Below are 18,408 nucleotides of genomic sequence, written 5' to 3'. Positions count from 1 at the left end.
CATCTCATGCAGTATTTGGAGAGATATTTTATGGCGTATTTGATCAAAAATTATTATTGTAAAGGACTCGGCCTCGCACAAAAAGGACACTCGGCGATGCAGGAAATCACAATTTGGCAATCAATGTGTTACTTGAGATTTTTTTTTCTTGCATTGGTCATGACACAAAATTAGCATTCAATTTAAAAATTGTGTCCATTTGTGGTTTTTTCTTCTTTTTCGAGAAATTTATTTTAATTCAGGCACTTGCATGAAATTGCTTCTTTTTGTCTAAAAGCCACTCAAAAATTGGGGTTGAAAAAAAACATGACGACGACGGGCGCCATTTAATGCGTGTTTGTTGTCTGTCTTGTTTTTTTTTATTTTTTTTTTCACTTCAAAGCAGTTTTTACGAACGAACAAAAACACGACCATTAATCCTTCAATCAAAGGTTTGTGATTTTTTTTCGATACCTCGTTTGTCCACATCGTCGTCGTTTATTACTGCTGCGTGTTATTGGTTAAGGATGACTCGAAAAAAAGGTTGTGATTGATCGATTAAAATAATTTTCTGACAGGACATTTTTTTTAAAGCGAAACACGAAAAATGAGGAAAAAGGAAGAAGAATCGATTCGTGAAATATGATCGCCGAGTTGATGGAGTGATATTTAGTGTCATGATGCTTAGCATAAAAAAATATTTACAAAAAAAAAAGTTGAGATGGATGAGGGGATGACCTTCGAAAAATTCGAGAAGAAAAAAATAGATAAAAGGGAGAGCAAAAAAGTGTTGAGTAAGACAGGTTTTGTTAAATTTTGAATAGAAAATATTTTTTTTTGACAGAAAATTTTCATTTTTTATAATAAATTTTACGCTTTAATAAAATTTCACTGAAAAATATGAAATTATAATTTTTTTGAATTAGCGAAGAGGCGATTTTCAAATTTTAAACGGTTAATTTTTGAATTGACGTTCCATGTTCTTAATATAAAAAAAATATTTAATCGATAAAATTTATTAAAAAAAATTAAGTTTTAGCAATATTTTATTCAAAAGTTGTTTATAAAAATTTAACAAAATCCTAAAAATTCTAATTTTAAAAACATTTTTATTTAAATATACTGTTTAAAAAAATATAAAAATGGCGGATTTTTTTCTCCTGAAAATCTCAACTGTCATTTTTGAACTGACAGATGTAAAATTTTTATTTATTTATTTTTTTGCTTCATGGGAAGTTTTTAATTTATTTATTTAATAAATAAAATAAAAATAAATATTTTTTTTGTTAAATAATTAATTAATTATTATTTTTATAAAAATAAACTGATTAATTAATAAAATATATAAATATTTTTAAAAAACATAAATAAAATTTAAAAAAATATTTTAAAAAAATATTTAAAAAAAATTATTTTTAAAAAAATATTAAAAAAAAAAAAAATAGAAAAAAAAAACATTTTTGAAGTTTTCAACTTCTAAAATCATTTTTATATTTAAAAAAAAACAAATAAAATAAAAAAAAATATTAAAAAAATAAAAAATTAATAAAAAATAATTAATTAATAAAATAATTATTTAGGTATTTAATTTAATTTAATTTTTTAATTCATTTTATTATTTTGATTTTAAATTAAATAAAAAATATTTTGGAATAAGATAAATCAATTTCCCGAACCACAAAACGAAAAACTCGATGCAAATCCAAATAAACAAACATCACAAGAGAGAACATTAACTCGACTCATCAAACAATAAACGAGTCAAATTAGTGGAAAATTGTAACAGAGCTCTCCAACTTGCCGCCAACCTAAAAATTTTCCATGAAAAAGCATGCAAACGACTTGCAAATCCCCTAAAACTAAAACTAAATAATAATAAGACGATGCAAATTTCTGTTTATTTTTATTAAGCACTCGTACATGCTCGAGTCTATTACAATGATCATCATCATTTTAAAACAAAGTACTTTGCGATATTTATTATTATTTCATTTGTACGTCGTCTCTTCTTCTTCTTCTTTTGCTCTCGAATAATTTCTCAGATCACGACGACGACGTCGACTTTTTATTGTTTTCTATAAATAGCACATTTTGTCAAACGAGTTATTTTTATTATAACAGCGGCAGAGGAGAGCATTGCATGGAAAATCTGATCAATGCTTTGAATAATAACAATTATTATTTTTATTTTCATGAAAATATCCCGAGACCGGAGAGAAATATCAGCAAAACGTGTGTTCGAATGTGTGCCAAATTCATTTCGACAAGTCAATAAAATGACGTTATTGCATTTTTCTCGGATTTTTTCTACTTTTTCGTCGTTCCACAGCCCAAAAATGTATGAAAAAGGAAAATGTTGACAAAAAATTATCGGGGCGGAAGAGAAAAAATGAGCAAAATAATGTGTGTCATGGTATAATGACTTCACATCCAACTTTTCTCCCGCATGTCGAGAGGGAAGCAGGGAGTATACTAATAATAAAAATCTTACGTTTTCTTGCTTTTTTTCTCCCTAAATTTTAATAATGCAAGATTTTTTTTATTAAATATCCCTCTCTTGTTCGTTCGTCCTCAAGCATTACAAGGAAAAACTTTTTACGACATTTTTCATGTGAATGTTCGCCTTTTTTGAGCATTTTTAAAGAAAACTACATTTCTCGCTTTATTACATTCGCAGTGTCACAATAAAAATTTTCCTTGATTTTTCTCTCAGATTGGCGAAATTTCGCATTTTTGTGCTAAATGAAGCGTTCTAATTACAAGATAATAAGCTGCTTGATGACGACAAAGAAGATGGAAAAGGAGAAAGTAACAGAACTGGATTTTTCGTGTAATTTAATAGAAAAGTTTGCAGTGATTTAATGTTATGATGGCAAATTTTTCTGCACAAAGCATACAGGCACGCACACACACAATGAGAACTAATGGACATGAAAATAGATTTTTTTTTCAGAGGGACTTTTATTTATGGGAAACGCACATTTTTTGGGTTATTAGATAAAGTTGGATAAGAAAAAAAATAAAGAAAGCAAGATTTTGTTAATAAAGGTTCATTTTTCTTAAGAAATTTTTGTGTAAAGGATTTTTTTTGACTTTTAGGGTTTAACGACCTTAAGTTAAATTCATGATTTTTTTTCTCGTAAAACTTAAAAGCTTTTTTCTATTATTTTGGGCTTAAAATCTAACAAAAAAAATAATAAATGAAATTACTAAAAGAAATTTTGACATTTTTCAATTCAAAAAATGACCGTTAGAAATTTTTAAGATAAAAAAAATTCGCCATTTTTATATTTAAAAAAAATATTCCTGTAATTAGATTTTGTAAAATTTAAATTTTTTTTAATTGAAAAAAAATATCATTTAATTTTTTAATTCAATTTATCAAATAATTTTTTTAAATGAAATAATTCAAATCTTTTCGCCAATTTTTTTTTTTTATCAAGCTGTCAAATTTTATTGTCAAAAAAATTTTTTAAATAAAATCAAAATTCAAAAACTTATGTCAAAGCAACCAAAAAGTAAGCAAACGTAATGGTCAACCAACATCTCTTCAACTTTTAATGAAAACTTCAAACTATTTCCATGCAAAACTCGTAATTTAATTAAAAAATCACCTGATCGGAAATCCACAATTAAGCCTGAGGACAGAAATAAAGCAACATCTGCTCCGGATAATAAATCATCGTCATCATCATCATCATCGCACTGACCAAACGAACCAACCGCCGTAATTTAATTTATTATTTTTCAATCAAATTTTGTGTGTTTCTCACTAAAAACCCGACAAACGACAAACAAACAAATAAATAAATAAAAAATTTCGTTAGAGCCATTTTCTACCTTGACATACAAAATATAATAATAACAAAATGTGTCAACATGTATTTCTTTTTTTTTGTTCGTATTATTATAAACACACACAATGGACCAACACGAGAACGCGCAAGACGACGATTAGATGATGTATTATTATAATTTATATCGTTCCTAACATAATAATTAATTTTATTTTGTTTGCGCTCAATAAACAAGAAAACCTTCGGCGAGGCGATGTGATGAGAAAATGATTGAAATTTCATCGATATGGAGGCGTCTGGTCATTTTTTAAAAAATTAAATTAATTTTTCGCGATAATTAATTTAATTATTTAAAAAAAATAAACAAACTATTTTTTTCATGTTCGGATCAAAGCAAGCGATGAAGATGTAAAACAAGTCAAGTCATTCACAAAGCAAAGCCAAGGATGATTTATTATTAAAATCGTCTAATGAGAATAAAAAAAGATGAATAATCATCTCGTAGACTGTTTTTTCTTTGCAGTGAATGACTTCTCACATGCTTGTTTTTATTTAGTTGTTGCTTTGCTGTGGTTTTCATGCATGTGGTGCGGTCTACTGAACGTTGACTTTGATCCAATAAAATAAAAAAAAGAGATTTGCAACAAAATATTCAATTAGTTGTTGTAAATTAATTAACTGAGAATGGTATCAAGGACGATTTTTGTTGCTATGACGAGTGATATGGTTCAAAAGTCAATGAAATTAAGAAATAATTAAAGAAAATTTGTGGAATTTGACATCTGTCAGTTCAAAAAGTGACCGTTAAAATTTTTAAAAAGAGAAAAATGGCGGATTTTTTATTTTTAAAATTTTAACGGTCATTTTTTGAGCTGACATTTGCAAATTTTCAGTTTTGTTTTGATTTTTTTATCAATTTTGGACTAACTTAATATTTTTTTAATTTTTTTTTTCTAAAATATACTAAATTAAATTTTTCAAAACAAAATTAATTAAAAAAAAAAATGAATTAGCGAAAAGGCGATTTTAAAATTTTCAACGATAATTTTTTTAAATTGATGTTTAATTAATATAATTTATTAAAAAAATTTAAAATTAATTTAAAATTTGATTTTTCTTTTAAAAAAAAATTAAATAAAAATTAAATAAAATAATAATTAATTATAAAATTTGAATAAAAATAAAAAATTTAATTTAATTTTATTAATTATTTAATAAACAATATTAAATTAAATTAATTATTTTTTTGTCAATTAAATTAAAATTAAATTAAAAAATTAAAAAAAATTTTAAATTAATTTAAAAAATTTTTTTTATTATTATTATTTATTAAAATTAATAATTTAATTAAATAATAATTATTAAAAAATAATAATAAAATTAAATTAAAAATAAATTATTATAATTAAATTAAACTTAAATAAAATAAAATTAAATTAAATTAATAATTTAATATTAAAAAAAATTAATTTTAAAAAATGTTAAAAATTGAGTTTTTTTAGAAAATTTCATGAAAATTTTAATTTCTTATAAATATTCATAAGAATTTTATGAAAACAAAAATCTATTCTAAAATCTCAAAAGGATAATCTGTTCCAAACTTGTAATCTTAACTAACACTTCTCCTCATTATTTCAACAAACACAACTTTTATCTGCAAAATTAATGTCATCATCATCATCATCACCATTCCATGTAAATATTTGCATAAACTACATCGTACATTTCCTCTTTGTTTACTAATCTTCTCGGTATTGGGTTGACATTGTGGTTCGTTTGTTGCGCTTTCCCTTTTTTTCCAACATTTTCATCTCATAAAAGCATCACCGCAATTAACAACGAATTAACGATTCAATTAAAAAACAAAAAAAAAACGGACCGAATTTTTTTCAGCAGCTGTTTTTTTTGTTTCTTTTCCCTTTCACTTGAATTCTGAAGTATCGACAATTTTTTTATCACATATTTTTTTTTAACAACTTGCTCAGACATCTACATGAAAGATTATTGTTCGACAAGAGATTCGCAAGCAAAAAAGACAACAACAAAAAAAAAACTTGAAAACATCACTTGAACGGGTGGGGCATTAAATGTATTTTGCGCAATCTCGTTTATTTTCATGCGAACGAACAATGTCGGAGAATTTTTGCGACAACAACTTGAGTTTTATTTGAGAAAAATAAAGAAAATTTTTCTGTTTATTTATTTTTCGTGTGTGAGTGAAGAGCGGAATTACTCTTGTTTTTCATGCATATTTAATTTTCTCTAAAAAAAAAATTTTTTTTCTGACGTCACAGTTATGACGTTTCTCACGTACAGAACTCGTGTGACGTCATAACTGAGTAGCAGATGATGATAATCAACCGTCGATGTTGCGGGAGAATCGCACCCGACCTATCTCTGTGTTATCTCAATTGCGAGAGCGGTTGTCGGTGCGTGCGTGTTGAAAATTAAGTATTGCAAGGTTATTGTTGTTGTTCTTCTTCTTCGTCCCTCCTGCCTTGCGTCGCGTCATACGGTATTTTTTTTATAGATCACCTGTTAGTTTGTTGTGTTTTCCCTCTTTTTTATTATCTCTCTTTTTTATTTTTACAAATGTTTTTTTTTCTTCGTCAATTGTTGTGTGATTAATTCCTCCCCCTTGGAAAAATGAGAGGGGGGAAAACACGCAACGCCATTAATTCGGAATTAATGAGGAGGTTTTATCGTCATTTTTTTACGGCATTTTGAGGAAAAAACAAAGAAAGGAATTTAGGTCTGTCTGTTTATTGGGAAAATTTTTGAAAAAAAATAAAAATGTGCATTGGGATTTTTTTTAAATTTAGAATTGAATAATTTGAAATGTGTATTAGGTCAAAACAAATTTTCAAAAATTATTGAGAAAAATTTTTAAATTTGTATTGGGCCTATTTAGAAATATTTGAAAAATAAAATAATTTAAGAATGTGCATTGGGTTAACAAATTGTAAAATTGTAAAAATTTTATATCTAAATTTTTTAGAAAATAAGCTGGGTAAAAATTCAAAATAAAAAGAACCTTCAAAAAAATGTAAACTGGGAAAATTTTTTAATTAAAAAAATTAAATAATGTGAACTGGGTTAAAAATTTGAAAAAAATTAAAATGTGCATTGGGTTTTTTTTTAAATTAAAAATTGGATTATTTTAAAATATGTATTGGGTAAAAAAAAAATTCAGAATATGCATTGGGTTAAAAAATATTAAATAAAGCTCTGAACTAATTTTCATTTGACTTTAAAATAAAAATGTCTTAAAAATAAATGTAATTTTTTTTCAGTTGGAAAATTATAGAATGTGAACTGGGTAAAAAATTTTAATTTTATTTATTTAAAAAAAAAATTAATTAATTAAATAATTATTTAAAATTAAATTTAAAATAAAAAAAACTTCAAATTGCTGAAAATTAATTAATTTTTTTATTAAATTTTTTAAAATAAAAAAAAAATTGAATTATTTTGAAATAAATAAAAAATTTCAAATATGCAGTGGGTCAAAATTTTAATTTAAAAAAATCTTCAAATTGTTCATTGGGAAAATTTTAAAATTTTCATAATTTATTTTTTAGACATTTTAGAATGTGCATTGGGTCAAAAAAATTTGAAAAAATATTTTAGAAAATTTTCAAAATACGCACTGGGCCAAAAACGTCACGTGGTTAAAAATGAATCATAATAATTACCGAAAACTCTTTCGACGTAATTTTGTCTATAAATAAATCGCTAAAAAGAAAAATAAATCTCACACAATGATGTTCAATGTTAAGTGTTTACCTTCAATCATGTTTTTTATGAACCTTGGGCGGCAACGGCGTATACGAGACCTAATAAACGAAATTGAATTACCACACACAACACACACATGCTGATCGCATCATACGCTTGGATGTTTTTGCTCTTCTCTGCGGCGGCGACGACGACGACGACGACGACATGACATGACACGAGAGTAGAAAACACAAGAGGAAAGGAGAAGAAAATCGAAATTGAATTGATGACGTTATTTGAATAAATATTGGCTGTTCATGATACGGTTATTGCGTCCGGATGTTGATTTAAGCTCGGAACACTTGCTCGAACATGATTGATAAGGGTTTTCGTGATTATCATTTTTATTTGGGATTTTTCCTAAGTAAACATAATTTTTTTTCTCTCTCGATGATGAGAATGATGATTAGATTATTTATATTTATTAGTGCGTGTTGTATAAATAAAAAAAATAGAAAACAAGAGAGCGGAATGCAAATTTTTTTGACAAACAACAATAAAAACGAGTTAAAAATACATTCTCGTCGTCGGTTGTTGTCGTCTCCGGAAAAGTCAATGTCATGTTTCATCTTTTTTTATTTTATTTTCTGTGCGATGTTTTGTGTGGAGTGAACGTTTGAACCGAAACATCTGTTTTAGTTAACCCGATATTAAACAAAATATAGAGGAATGTTAGAATAGAATATTTTTTTTTTGTTTTTTTTTCATATTCTGTGCTTTTTATTGAATTAATATGAAAAGTTTTTAATTTTTCGAAACATTTTATTAATTTCGAAAATTTTTAAATAATTTCGAAATTTTTAATTTGATTTTTTTCGAAAATGTTTTTTCGAATAAAAATTCAATGAATTTCGAAAATTTTAATTTGATTTTTTATGAAATTGAAGAAAATTTGAAAAATTCGAACTTAACGGAATATTTAAAAATTCAATTTAAAAGAATTTCGAAAAATTTATTTAAATTTTTTTTTCGAAACTCTTAATAAAATTTTCGAACTTATTAAAATTTTTTTCGAAATTAAATAAAAAACTTTTCGAATTTTTTTTATTTTAAAAAATTTTTTTTAATAATTTTAAATTTTTTAAATATTTCGTTAAGTTCGAATTTTCGAAATTTTCTTCAATTTCGAAAAAAAATCAAATTCAAATTTTCGAAAGATCTTCGAAATTCGAAAATAAATCTTTTTTGATTTTCGAAATCTTTTAAAATTGATTTTCTTTATTCTCAAATATCATTCTGACTGAACAAAAAAATCTACAACAAAACACACGAAACCCCCGCAAATCTTTTTCTAACACATCATGCTCACATTTTCCTCTAAAAAGATGTTTCATCGGTAAATTATGCACGTTTTTAAAGGCGTTATTTTATGATTATTATTTTTTAAAATTCACAACAGAGCGACGACGAACGGTGTGCGGTCTGTTGTGGCAAAGCAAAAGCAAGGCAACCTCGTTGTGCGATGTGAAATGATGGGAGGATGAAAGTTAATGATTTGGATTGAATGAGATTTTTTTTTTGAGGTAGGTCTGTGTTTTGCGCGAATGATTGAGAGGAACAAGTGCAAAAAATGTGGGAAAAATTCTTGAAATTCTTCGGTGCGGAAAAAAACGGAAGAAGAATGAATTGAGCCGGGTTTTTGGGGTAAGGTGAATTTTTGTTTGAAAGTGGTTTAATCTCATGAATTATTTGTAATTTTATTTGGAAAATTTGTTGTTTCGATTTTCTGATAGAGTTAGTAGTTAAATTGCTTTTCAAGAGAAACGATTTATATCGAAGAAGTGATTAAAAGGATTAAATAGTAAAGTTTTAAATCAATATGTGTCTTAACAATAATCTTGAAGTGAGAAATTTAGTTTGTTTTATTATAAATTGATAAAATTTTTAAAATGAAAAATATTTAAAAAAAATATTTAATTATTTATGATTGAAAAAATTATAAAATAATTTTAAAATTTAAGATATATAAAAATATTAAATTATTTAATTTTTTAATATAATAAAATTTATTTATTTTTTTTTTTTAATTTTTTTAAAATTTAATTTAAAATTTTTTTATTAAAATAATAATTTAAAAAAAGATGATAAAATTTAAAAAATAAATATTTTTTTAATAAAAATTTTTATTTTTTTTTTTTTTTATTTAAAAAATTAAATTTTGTTTAAATAATTTAAAAAATTTAAAACAATTAAAAAAAAAATAAAAATTAAATTAAATTTTTTTTTTTTAATTAAAAAAAAAAATGTAAAAATTTATATTTTTTTAAAAGTTAAAAAAAAAAAAAAAAAATATTTTATCATTTTAAATTAAATTAATTTTATTTTGTGGATAAAATTTAAATATTTATTTGAAAATCATGTCGAAAGTGAAAATTTCATTCAAATATTTGACTTTAAATTTAAACTTCCCTCCCAGAAATCCTCTTTTACTTTTTTCCTCGAATCAAACGAAACAAAGCAAAGGAAATTGAAAACGTTTTTAGTTCTCAAAGAGACTTTTCTTTGAAATCACTTCAACTTCTCTACGTGAAAATATCGACAGTTTTTAAACATTAAATATTCAGGAGAAACACTTCCTTCAAATTTACTTTTAAAAGTTTATGAACTTTCCTGGAATGGAAAATCTTTTGTATTTAACCTCTTTTCTGTTAAAATTAATTTTACAAAAGAATTTTTTTATTGTTTTCACCTCAAGAGCAATTTTTCAAAAAAATTCACAAAAAAAATAAATCTTAACAAATTGCTTGAAACATCTGAAAGAATTCCCAGAAATAAAGAAGAAAATAAGTGAAAAGTGCTGAAATATCATTAAAATAAATGACAAGTGTAAATCAACGCTGTGTGAAAAAAAGAGCGTTGAGAAAATCTAAACATGAGTTTTTTTTTTGCGAAAAATTCGTGCGTGCGTTCATGTAAATATTTATATTTTAAACATTCAAATATATTTTTGAGTGCTTGTTAATTGAATGAACTTGTAAGCAAGTCTCTTTGATAAATAAAACATAAAGAGCCGTAAAGTGCGCCGTCGATCAGTGAAAAAAAAAATAAAACATCATAACAATAATATTTTATATTATTACTCTTAAATTAACCATAATATTGATAATGTTTGACGGATCGATATAAATTGTGAATTGAGTGAAGAACATTTTTTTTGGAATGTTTCGCCGACACATTTACGAGAATGAAAAATTAAGATCGTAAATAAATTGTTGTTATTTGTAAAGAAACTCTCTCTCACACATACGCTCATAAAAAAGTAATTGAGATATTGCGCAAAAAATAATGCTGCAGTTGAATAATAAACGATAAAATAATTTATTTTTTTTTATTTTTTAAGAAAAAGTTGTATTTATTTGGGCATCAGTGCAGAGATGTTAGTGAAACTTGTAGTTTTTATCAAAAAAAAAAAAAAAAAAATATTGTAATTACTTAAAAAAAAAATAAAAAAAATTAAAGCTAAAGAATAATTATTATTTAATTCAATTAAATTTTTTTTAAATAATTAATTTATTTTTTAAAAATTTAAAAAAAAATATTTAAATAAATTAAATAATTATTTATTATTTTTTTTAAATAATTAATAAAATATTAAAATCTACTTTTTTATTTTTTTCAGAAAAAAATAATTAAAAAAAAAATTAATTAAAAATCTAATTTCTTTAACTAAAAATATTTAAATAAGAATTTAAAAACTAATCAAAAAATAAAAAATATATTTATTTTTAAAATATTTAAAATTTAATAAATAATTATTCAAATTTATTAAATGTTTTTTTTTTTATTTATTTATTAATTTTTAATAAATTTTAAATATGTATTTATTATTTTTTTAAAGAAATAATAAAAAATTTAATTGTATTTTTTTTTTTTTCAAAAATAATGAAAAATCAAAAATTATTTAAATAATGAAAGAAATTAATAAAAAAAAAATTGGAATTGGAAAATTCTATGAAATAAAAGGAATTCTATGAATAAAAAGAAGAATATTTAGAATAATATTGGCAAATTTTTAAATTTTTTAGATGATAAAATAAAACTGAGAATAATTTTTCAAAAACAGCAAAAAAATTACAAAAAATAAATATAAAAATTATTTGAACTATAGAAAAAAAATTTTAAATGTAAAGAAAATAAAAATTTCAAATTAATTAATTAAAAAATTTAAATTAATAAAAAAATTAAATTATTTAAAAAATTAATAAAATTATTTTTTGAAAAATTTTCAAAAATATGGGAATTCTTTATAAAATTAAGAAATTTTGAAAAAATATTTAAGAAAAACTTACAATTTTTGTCCCCATGATGTTAACGTCACTGCATTCCAAAAATTCCGGGCAATATTAAAAATGCAGTAAAAGTATCATTTGCCAATTTTCATTACCTCCAAACATTACAAGTTCATTTCGTTCACATAACGACGACACAAAGTCTAACTACCTTCACATGGAATTTTATGGGCTCTCCATGAACATTTTCATCGCAACAGGTGCGTGCAATGTTCCTCAAATAAATTTAATTTTTTTTCTGTACTTTTCCAAGATAAAGACGTATTTATACAAAAAAAGGCATCAAGACATAAATTATCTCAAACAACTCACATGCGAACTTTTATCAGCACACCTTCAGTCATTCCTCGAGCATTTTCTCCAATTTACTTCGAGGGAATTGCCGAGGAATTTCCAAGTCAAACAGGCATGCAAACACGGAATAATCAGGACACACGACAAAGACGACGATGTCGACGATAAAGCGTGAAAAAATAATTTATGGCAAAAGACGTTCAAAGTAACAAAATAACGAAACAACGAACTATTTTGTGTGTAATTTATTATCAGACAGAACACCTTCGTCGCCATTCCAAAACACTTGAGCGAATAAAAAATCCTTTATTTTGCCCTTTTCTGTGTGTGTGTTTGTGTGAATGAATGAACAAAGCATAATGACTCCCTATTCAGTACTTTACCTTACTCACAATCGTCGTTTTTTTTTTGTATTTTTCCAAATGTGAAGAGATCGTGCATGAACAACAAAAATAAATTGTATAATGGAAAAAATGACTTCCGTGCATTATTATTTCGTTCTGGTCGTTTAAGTTTCAACGAGTTACTTTTCTTTTGTTTTTTTCTTCTTTTTTGGGAAAAAGAAGTTTTTGAGAGGAATTAAGACTGTCTGTGAACTTTGATAAATTATTTTACAATTTATTTGATAAAAATAAAGTTTGCAGAAAAAAAATATTTTTTTTTCAAATAATTTTAAAAAAAATAAAAAAATTAATTTTATTTGAAAAATTTTAATTTTATTTTTTTAATTGAATTTATTAATTAAATTTTTTAATTAAAATAATTAATTTATTTTTAATTTTTTATTAATTTATTTAATTATTTTTAATTTTAATTAAATATTAATTATTTAATTAATTAAAAATTTATTTTTTAATTTTTTTTTTTTCAAAAAATTATTTTAGAAAAGTTGTTTTTTTTCTAAATTTTAAGAGTTTAATTATAATTAATTTTTTAGAAATTATTTTAAAATTTATTTAAAAATTAAATATTCAGAAAAAATTATATTTTTTTCGATTATTTATTTAATTTAAATTTTTTTATAATTTTAAATAATTTATTTATTTATAAAAATTAATTATTTATTTTTTTTTAATAGATTTTAATTAATTAATTATTTTTTTAATAATTTTTTTAATTATTTAATAATTTTATTTATTATTTTACCATTTATTTAAAAATAAAAATATTCAAAACAAAATTAATTTTGTTAGATTAATTTTTTAAAAATTAATTTAATGTTTAGTTTTTAATTTATTTAAAAAAATAATTTAAATATTTTATTTAAAAAAAAATCTTTCATGAAAAAAGTTGAGATTTTAAAAATTTTTTAGTTTTTAAATTAAATTTTAATAAAAATTTTGACGATTTATATTTGACTTTAATTTAATTAAATTAATTATTATTAATTAATTTAAAAAATTATTATTAAATTTATTTTCACCAAAAATATTTTTTTAATTTTTTCTATCATAGAAATTCAAACTTTAACTCTCTTTAACCAACAAAAACCACAATTTCTCACCAAATCACGTTTCATTTTTTTATTCCTGATTATTAAACGTGCATCATATCACACAAGAAAAAGCCACTAATGTTTCCATGACACAGCTTTGACACTTTTTTGTCGTTTGTAACAAAAATAAAGCCTATTAATTTTCTCGCATCGTGCCGCCGGCCCTTGGCATGTGCTTCATGCAAGAGATACTTACTTCACATGTGCCTCGTATGAAGCGGTTACCATGACCATATTTAAAGTGTACACAAAACCAAAATTCGTTACAGGTGTTTAAATCGGGAAATAATTAGGTTTTAGGGAAATTCGTCAAAAGGGACTTGCTTTGTCATTTGAACTGGATTCACGATGAAATTTCGTTTTTGTTTTGGAAAAGGGGTTGTTGGTGTCCTTGAACACAATTTCCACGAACGAACGACATAAAAAGTTTATTAGATCAAATAACTCAATATCTCTCTAAAAACACAAATATCAGTTTTCCGAGGTATTTTTGTGTATGGAACTCCATAAAAAAAATATCAATTTCGGTTCGATTTTCGTTTCAATCACTTTTAGTGCCATATGGTTCCCTTTTCTATCATTTATTGGAGTAAACTACGTTCAACAATGCTTCGTCGCTCGTTCGCATGAAACTATTTGGCAGTGCCTGAAATTCTTTAAGTCATCTGAAAAAAATTGAAATTTGCTTGGTTTGGATTAATTTATAACAGAATTCTTTCTGATGCTCAGAAAGTAATCCTTCTCATCCAATTCCGGCACTGAATTAGGGAGAAAATGTTCTAACAGACAACGGATTGTGTTAGAAACGAAGACGACGAGCAATTTGTATCGATTTTCCCCCCATATTTTTTTTGTTTGTTTTTTGTCGTCAAATCATCAAATTGGAGCAAAAATGACTAGATCTGGTATTCACAGCATGATTCTCATCTCGATGGATCTGAAAATGAAGAAAAATATGCAGAAATTATTTTTATTATAGTTTTTCAAGTAATGATGAGTTCTCGAGGAGACGACGGGAAGGCAATTACTGCGTGTTTGTCTTCGCTTTAACGATCGAATTATGTAAAAATTATTGAAGGTCAAGGCACGACAGGCGCCATATCGTAATAGAAATTATCATTTTTGATGCATTTTGAAGAAAAATATTGAAATTTTTGAGATTTGTCGTTTATTTAAGGAATTGAGGTTAAAATTTTCGAAATGTGACTTGGGGTCAAAAATTTAAAAGATGCATTAGGTATGAATTTTCAATTGTGTATTGGGATAAAAATTCAAAAAATTATTAATTAAAAGTTTGAATTTACTCTGGGTTAAATCCAAAATATGAAAATTTTAAAATGTGCATTGGGTCAAATTCAAAAAAATGCATTAGGTATGAATTTTCAATTGTGCATTGGGAGATAGATTAATTTTTTAAAAAAGCGAAAAATTTGAAATGAGCATTTACATAAAAAAACAAAAATATCAAAAAGTTGACATTTTAAAATGTGCCTTGGGCTGAAAATCTAAAATATTAATAAATTCAAATTATAAAATTTGCATTGGGCTAAAAATTAAAAATCTTTTAAATCAAAATATTTAGAGAATTTGAATGACAAATTAAGAATATCATAAAGGTAACATTTATGAATGGGCTAAAGCTTCAGAATGTGAAAGAAAATGAATTTTAAAATTGTGCATTGGGATGAAAATTTAAAATTTGATTTCAACAAAAATTTAAAAATGTGCATTTTACAAAAATCTTTTAAATTTTGAAAAAAATTTCTAATAATAAAAATTACCTGTTTTCTCTTTTTCAGGCGATGTCTTTGTCCAGCGAAACATAGAGCGTAATGGTCGGTTATTTGTAGCGGTAAGTCTCGCAATTTTCACACAAATCACAAATTTAGGTTACAAAAATTTTTTGCACAGCGACTGTATGGTGGGCGAACGCAATCAAATTGAGCGTGACGCGGTGCGCTGGGAACTCACAACAACAAACACGACGACGTCACCCCAAACAACAACGTCAAATAATGCGGCAAGCGATCCGCAATCGACAATTCTGGACCAGCAGCAACAACAGCAACAAACACAGGCAATCATGTCTGCCGATATGGCGGCGACGATGTCGGAGGAAGAGGCTTTATGCAGCGGCGGCATGCAAGATTCCCTGCCCTTCGGTTCGTACGACGGCTACGAATCGTCAACGACAAATTTGAGACCCGCAGGAGGCGCCAGCGGAAAAGAAGTTCGTTATGCACCGTTTCCGCTGCAATCTCCCTCGCACCTTAGTACAAATAATGCATCTCAATTATTTAGTCAGGCACCGCTACAACGAGCACATTCCAGGTAAACACAAATTTTTTGACATTTAGATTCCCAGCTGACACGAATTTGTAAAAAAAATGAATTTAGATCAATGTCGTCAATTCCGCCGGAGCCTTTCATGATACAACGCTCCAAATCGATGAATCGTCGTGTCCTGATAAACGTTGGCGGCGTCAAACACGAAGTACTGTGGCGAACACTTGAACGCTTGCCTCATACGCGTCTCGGGCGTCTCCGAGAATGCAATACGCACGAAGCGATCACCGAGCTGTGCGACGACTATTCCCTCATAGACAACGAATACTTTTTCGATCGGCATCCGAAGAGTTTCAGCTCGATCCTGAACTTTTATCGCACCGGCAAGCTGCACATTGTCGACGAAATGTGCGTGCTTGCCTTCAGCGACGACCTGGAGTACTGGGGCATCGACGAACTCTATCTCGAGTCGTGTTGCCAACACAAATACCATCAGCGGAAGGAAAATGTGCACGAGGAAATGCGCAAAGAAGCCGAAAGTTTGCGGCAACGCGAAGAAGACGAATTCGGCGAAGGCAAGTGCGCCCAGTACCAAAAGTTCGTGTGGGACATGCTCGAGAAACCGACTTCGAGTTTCGCGGCACGGGTAAGATTTTCACTCAAAAGACACAAAAAACACGAATCCTCTGGAATTTTACTTTATTGCGTCACTAATCGAATCGTCAGCAACACGTTTTTCATTGCGTTGCTTTTACATCTTCACTTCCGGGAAATTCATGGCGGCGGGCGTTGTCAAGAGACGGCGGCTTCCTCGCAGATAAAACACACGAAAGGAAGGAAGGATATTGTTATGTATCTCTCTTCTGCGATAAATGTTTCACGAAGCTAAAAAAAATTTCTAATGGCATCACATGCGAATGAACATGCGACAAGATATAAAAGCAATGTACAAAAAACCTGTTGTAATCGGAAATCGCGCATCTCATTTTTATTTTTTTTATCTCGTTTTCTTTTCTTGTATAAAAAGAAAGAAATTTTTAAAGCGGAAGAGGTACAAAAAAAATTACATGAGAAAAATGTTTCTTTTCTCTTATCTTAACATTCTATGCGAAAAAATTATTTTTATTTTAACAACAAAAAGGTCTTTTGACGATAATAATTTCTTTTTTTTTTCTGAATATCTTGATGACTGAATCAATAAAGTAAAATTCTGCGATGGAAAAATTCCTTTCCTGATATAAAATTATCCAAAAAACGATCCAATAGTGTTCCAAAAATGTTTAAATATTGTACATGATGATCAATTTATTAGTTTTTCATCGTCATTTATTATTATTTTTTACTTCATTTATTAAGTTGTCAGTTTTAATTTTAATTACTCAACTTATTTACCTCGATTTGATGAAAAGTCGTTAATTAATATTTTAAAAAAATTACAAGTATATGTTAGCTGGGTACTTCAGTTTTGACGTTTTTCTATTTCAAAATTGGCGGGAAAAATGACAGATGTCAAAATTTTTATTAAATTTTAATTTTTGAGCATTTTCAAATTTATAAAATCGATTATATGTAACTAAAAATTGTCAAAAATTACCAAAAATTTACCTAAAACTAAAATTTCAACGAAAAATTTAGAATCTGTTCTTAAAAAAATAAATTTTCTTAATTTTTTTTGTTTATTTTTTTTTTTAAAAAGATTTAAAACGAAAAAGTAAATTAAATTATGAAATTAATTATTAAAATTATACAAATAATTATTATAAAAAATTAGAAATTTAAAATTATTAAAATAAATTAAATTTTTGTTAAATATTTTGACATCTGTCATTTTATGAACTCATCTTTTTTTCCTAAAGTAAACATTTAATTTTTTTAATTTTAATGTAAAAGTAAAGATTTAAAACCAAAAACCTTCAAAAATTCTTAAAAGATCTTTTAACATAACCTCAAAATTCACCCAGCTATCACGAACTTCAAATTTTTTTATAGATCTTTCAATTTACGACAAACCAGTCGTCTCCATATCCCCATAAACAACGAATAATGCTCTCTTTAATTCATTACAGTTCATAAAATCCGCATATTTTGTACATTTTTTTACTATTATTTTTCATGTTATTTATTTATTTTGTTCAACATTAAAATTCATGTTTTATTTTATGTTTTACTGTTTAATTTTTTTTTGGTGTGGTTTAAATAAAAAAAAATATGTACATTATTTTTATTCATTATTATCATCATCACATGTACTTTAAAACCCCATTTAAATTCCCTGAAAAAAAATTAAAAAAATAAAAAATAAATAAAACATCAATTAATCCTCCTGTTGTCATCCTGAAAATGAATCCCATCTGTACATTTAAAAATAATAACAAAAAATACTCACACACACAATTTTGTAATTTTTGTATCATAAAATTAATATAAATAATATTTTTCTGAAAAAAAATTGATCGCCATGGATTAACATCGTTGTATCTACTAATTA

At 25.5% G+C, this 18,408-nt stretch overlaps 1 protein-coding gene across 2 annotated transcripts in view; it reads left to right on the top strand.

Moving 5' to 3' along the window:
- LOC134829679 (uncharacterized) overlaps nt 1-18,408 on the top strand; it is a 54,267-nt gene that overhangs the window by 11,613 nt on the left and 24,246 nt on the right. For both annotated transcript variants that reach the window (XM_063842892.1, XM_063842891.1), the window contains exons 2-4: nt 15,434-15,486; nt 15,546-15,965; nt 16,032-16,566. In XM_063842892.1, the coding sequence (XP_063698962.1) occupies nt 15,553-15,965; nt 16,032-16,566 (948 nt within the window). In that variant the 5' untranslated portion in view covers nt 15,434-15,486; nt 15,546-15,552. The remainder of the gene's footprint in view (nt 1-15,433; nt 15,487-15,545; nt 15,966-16,031; nt 16,567-18,408) is intronic.

The sequence above is a fragment of the Culicoides brevitarsis genome, chromosome 2 (assembly GCF_036172545.1).
Source record: "Culicoides brevitarsis isolate CSIRO-B50_1 chromosome 2, AGI_CSIRO_Cbre_v1, whole genome shotgun sequence".
Classification (NCBI taxonomy): Eukaryota; Metazoa; Arthropoda; class Insecta; order Diptera; family Ceratopogonidae; genus Culicoides; species Culicoides brevitarsis.
Note: the sequence above shows the minus strand (reverse complement) of the source record. Positions and strands in the feature narration are given on the sequence as shown.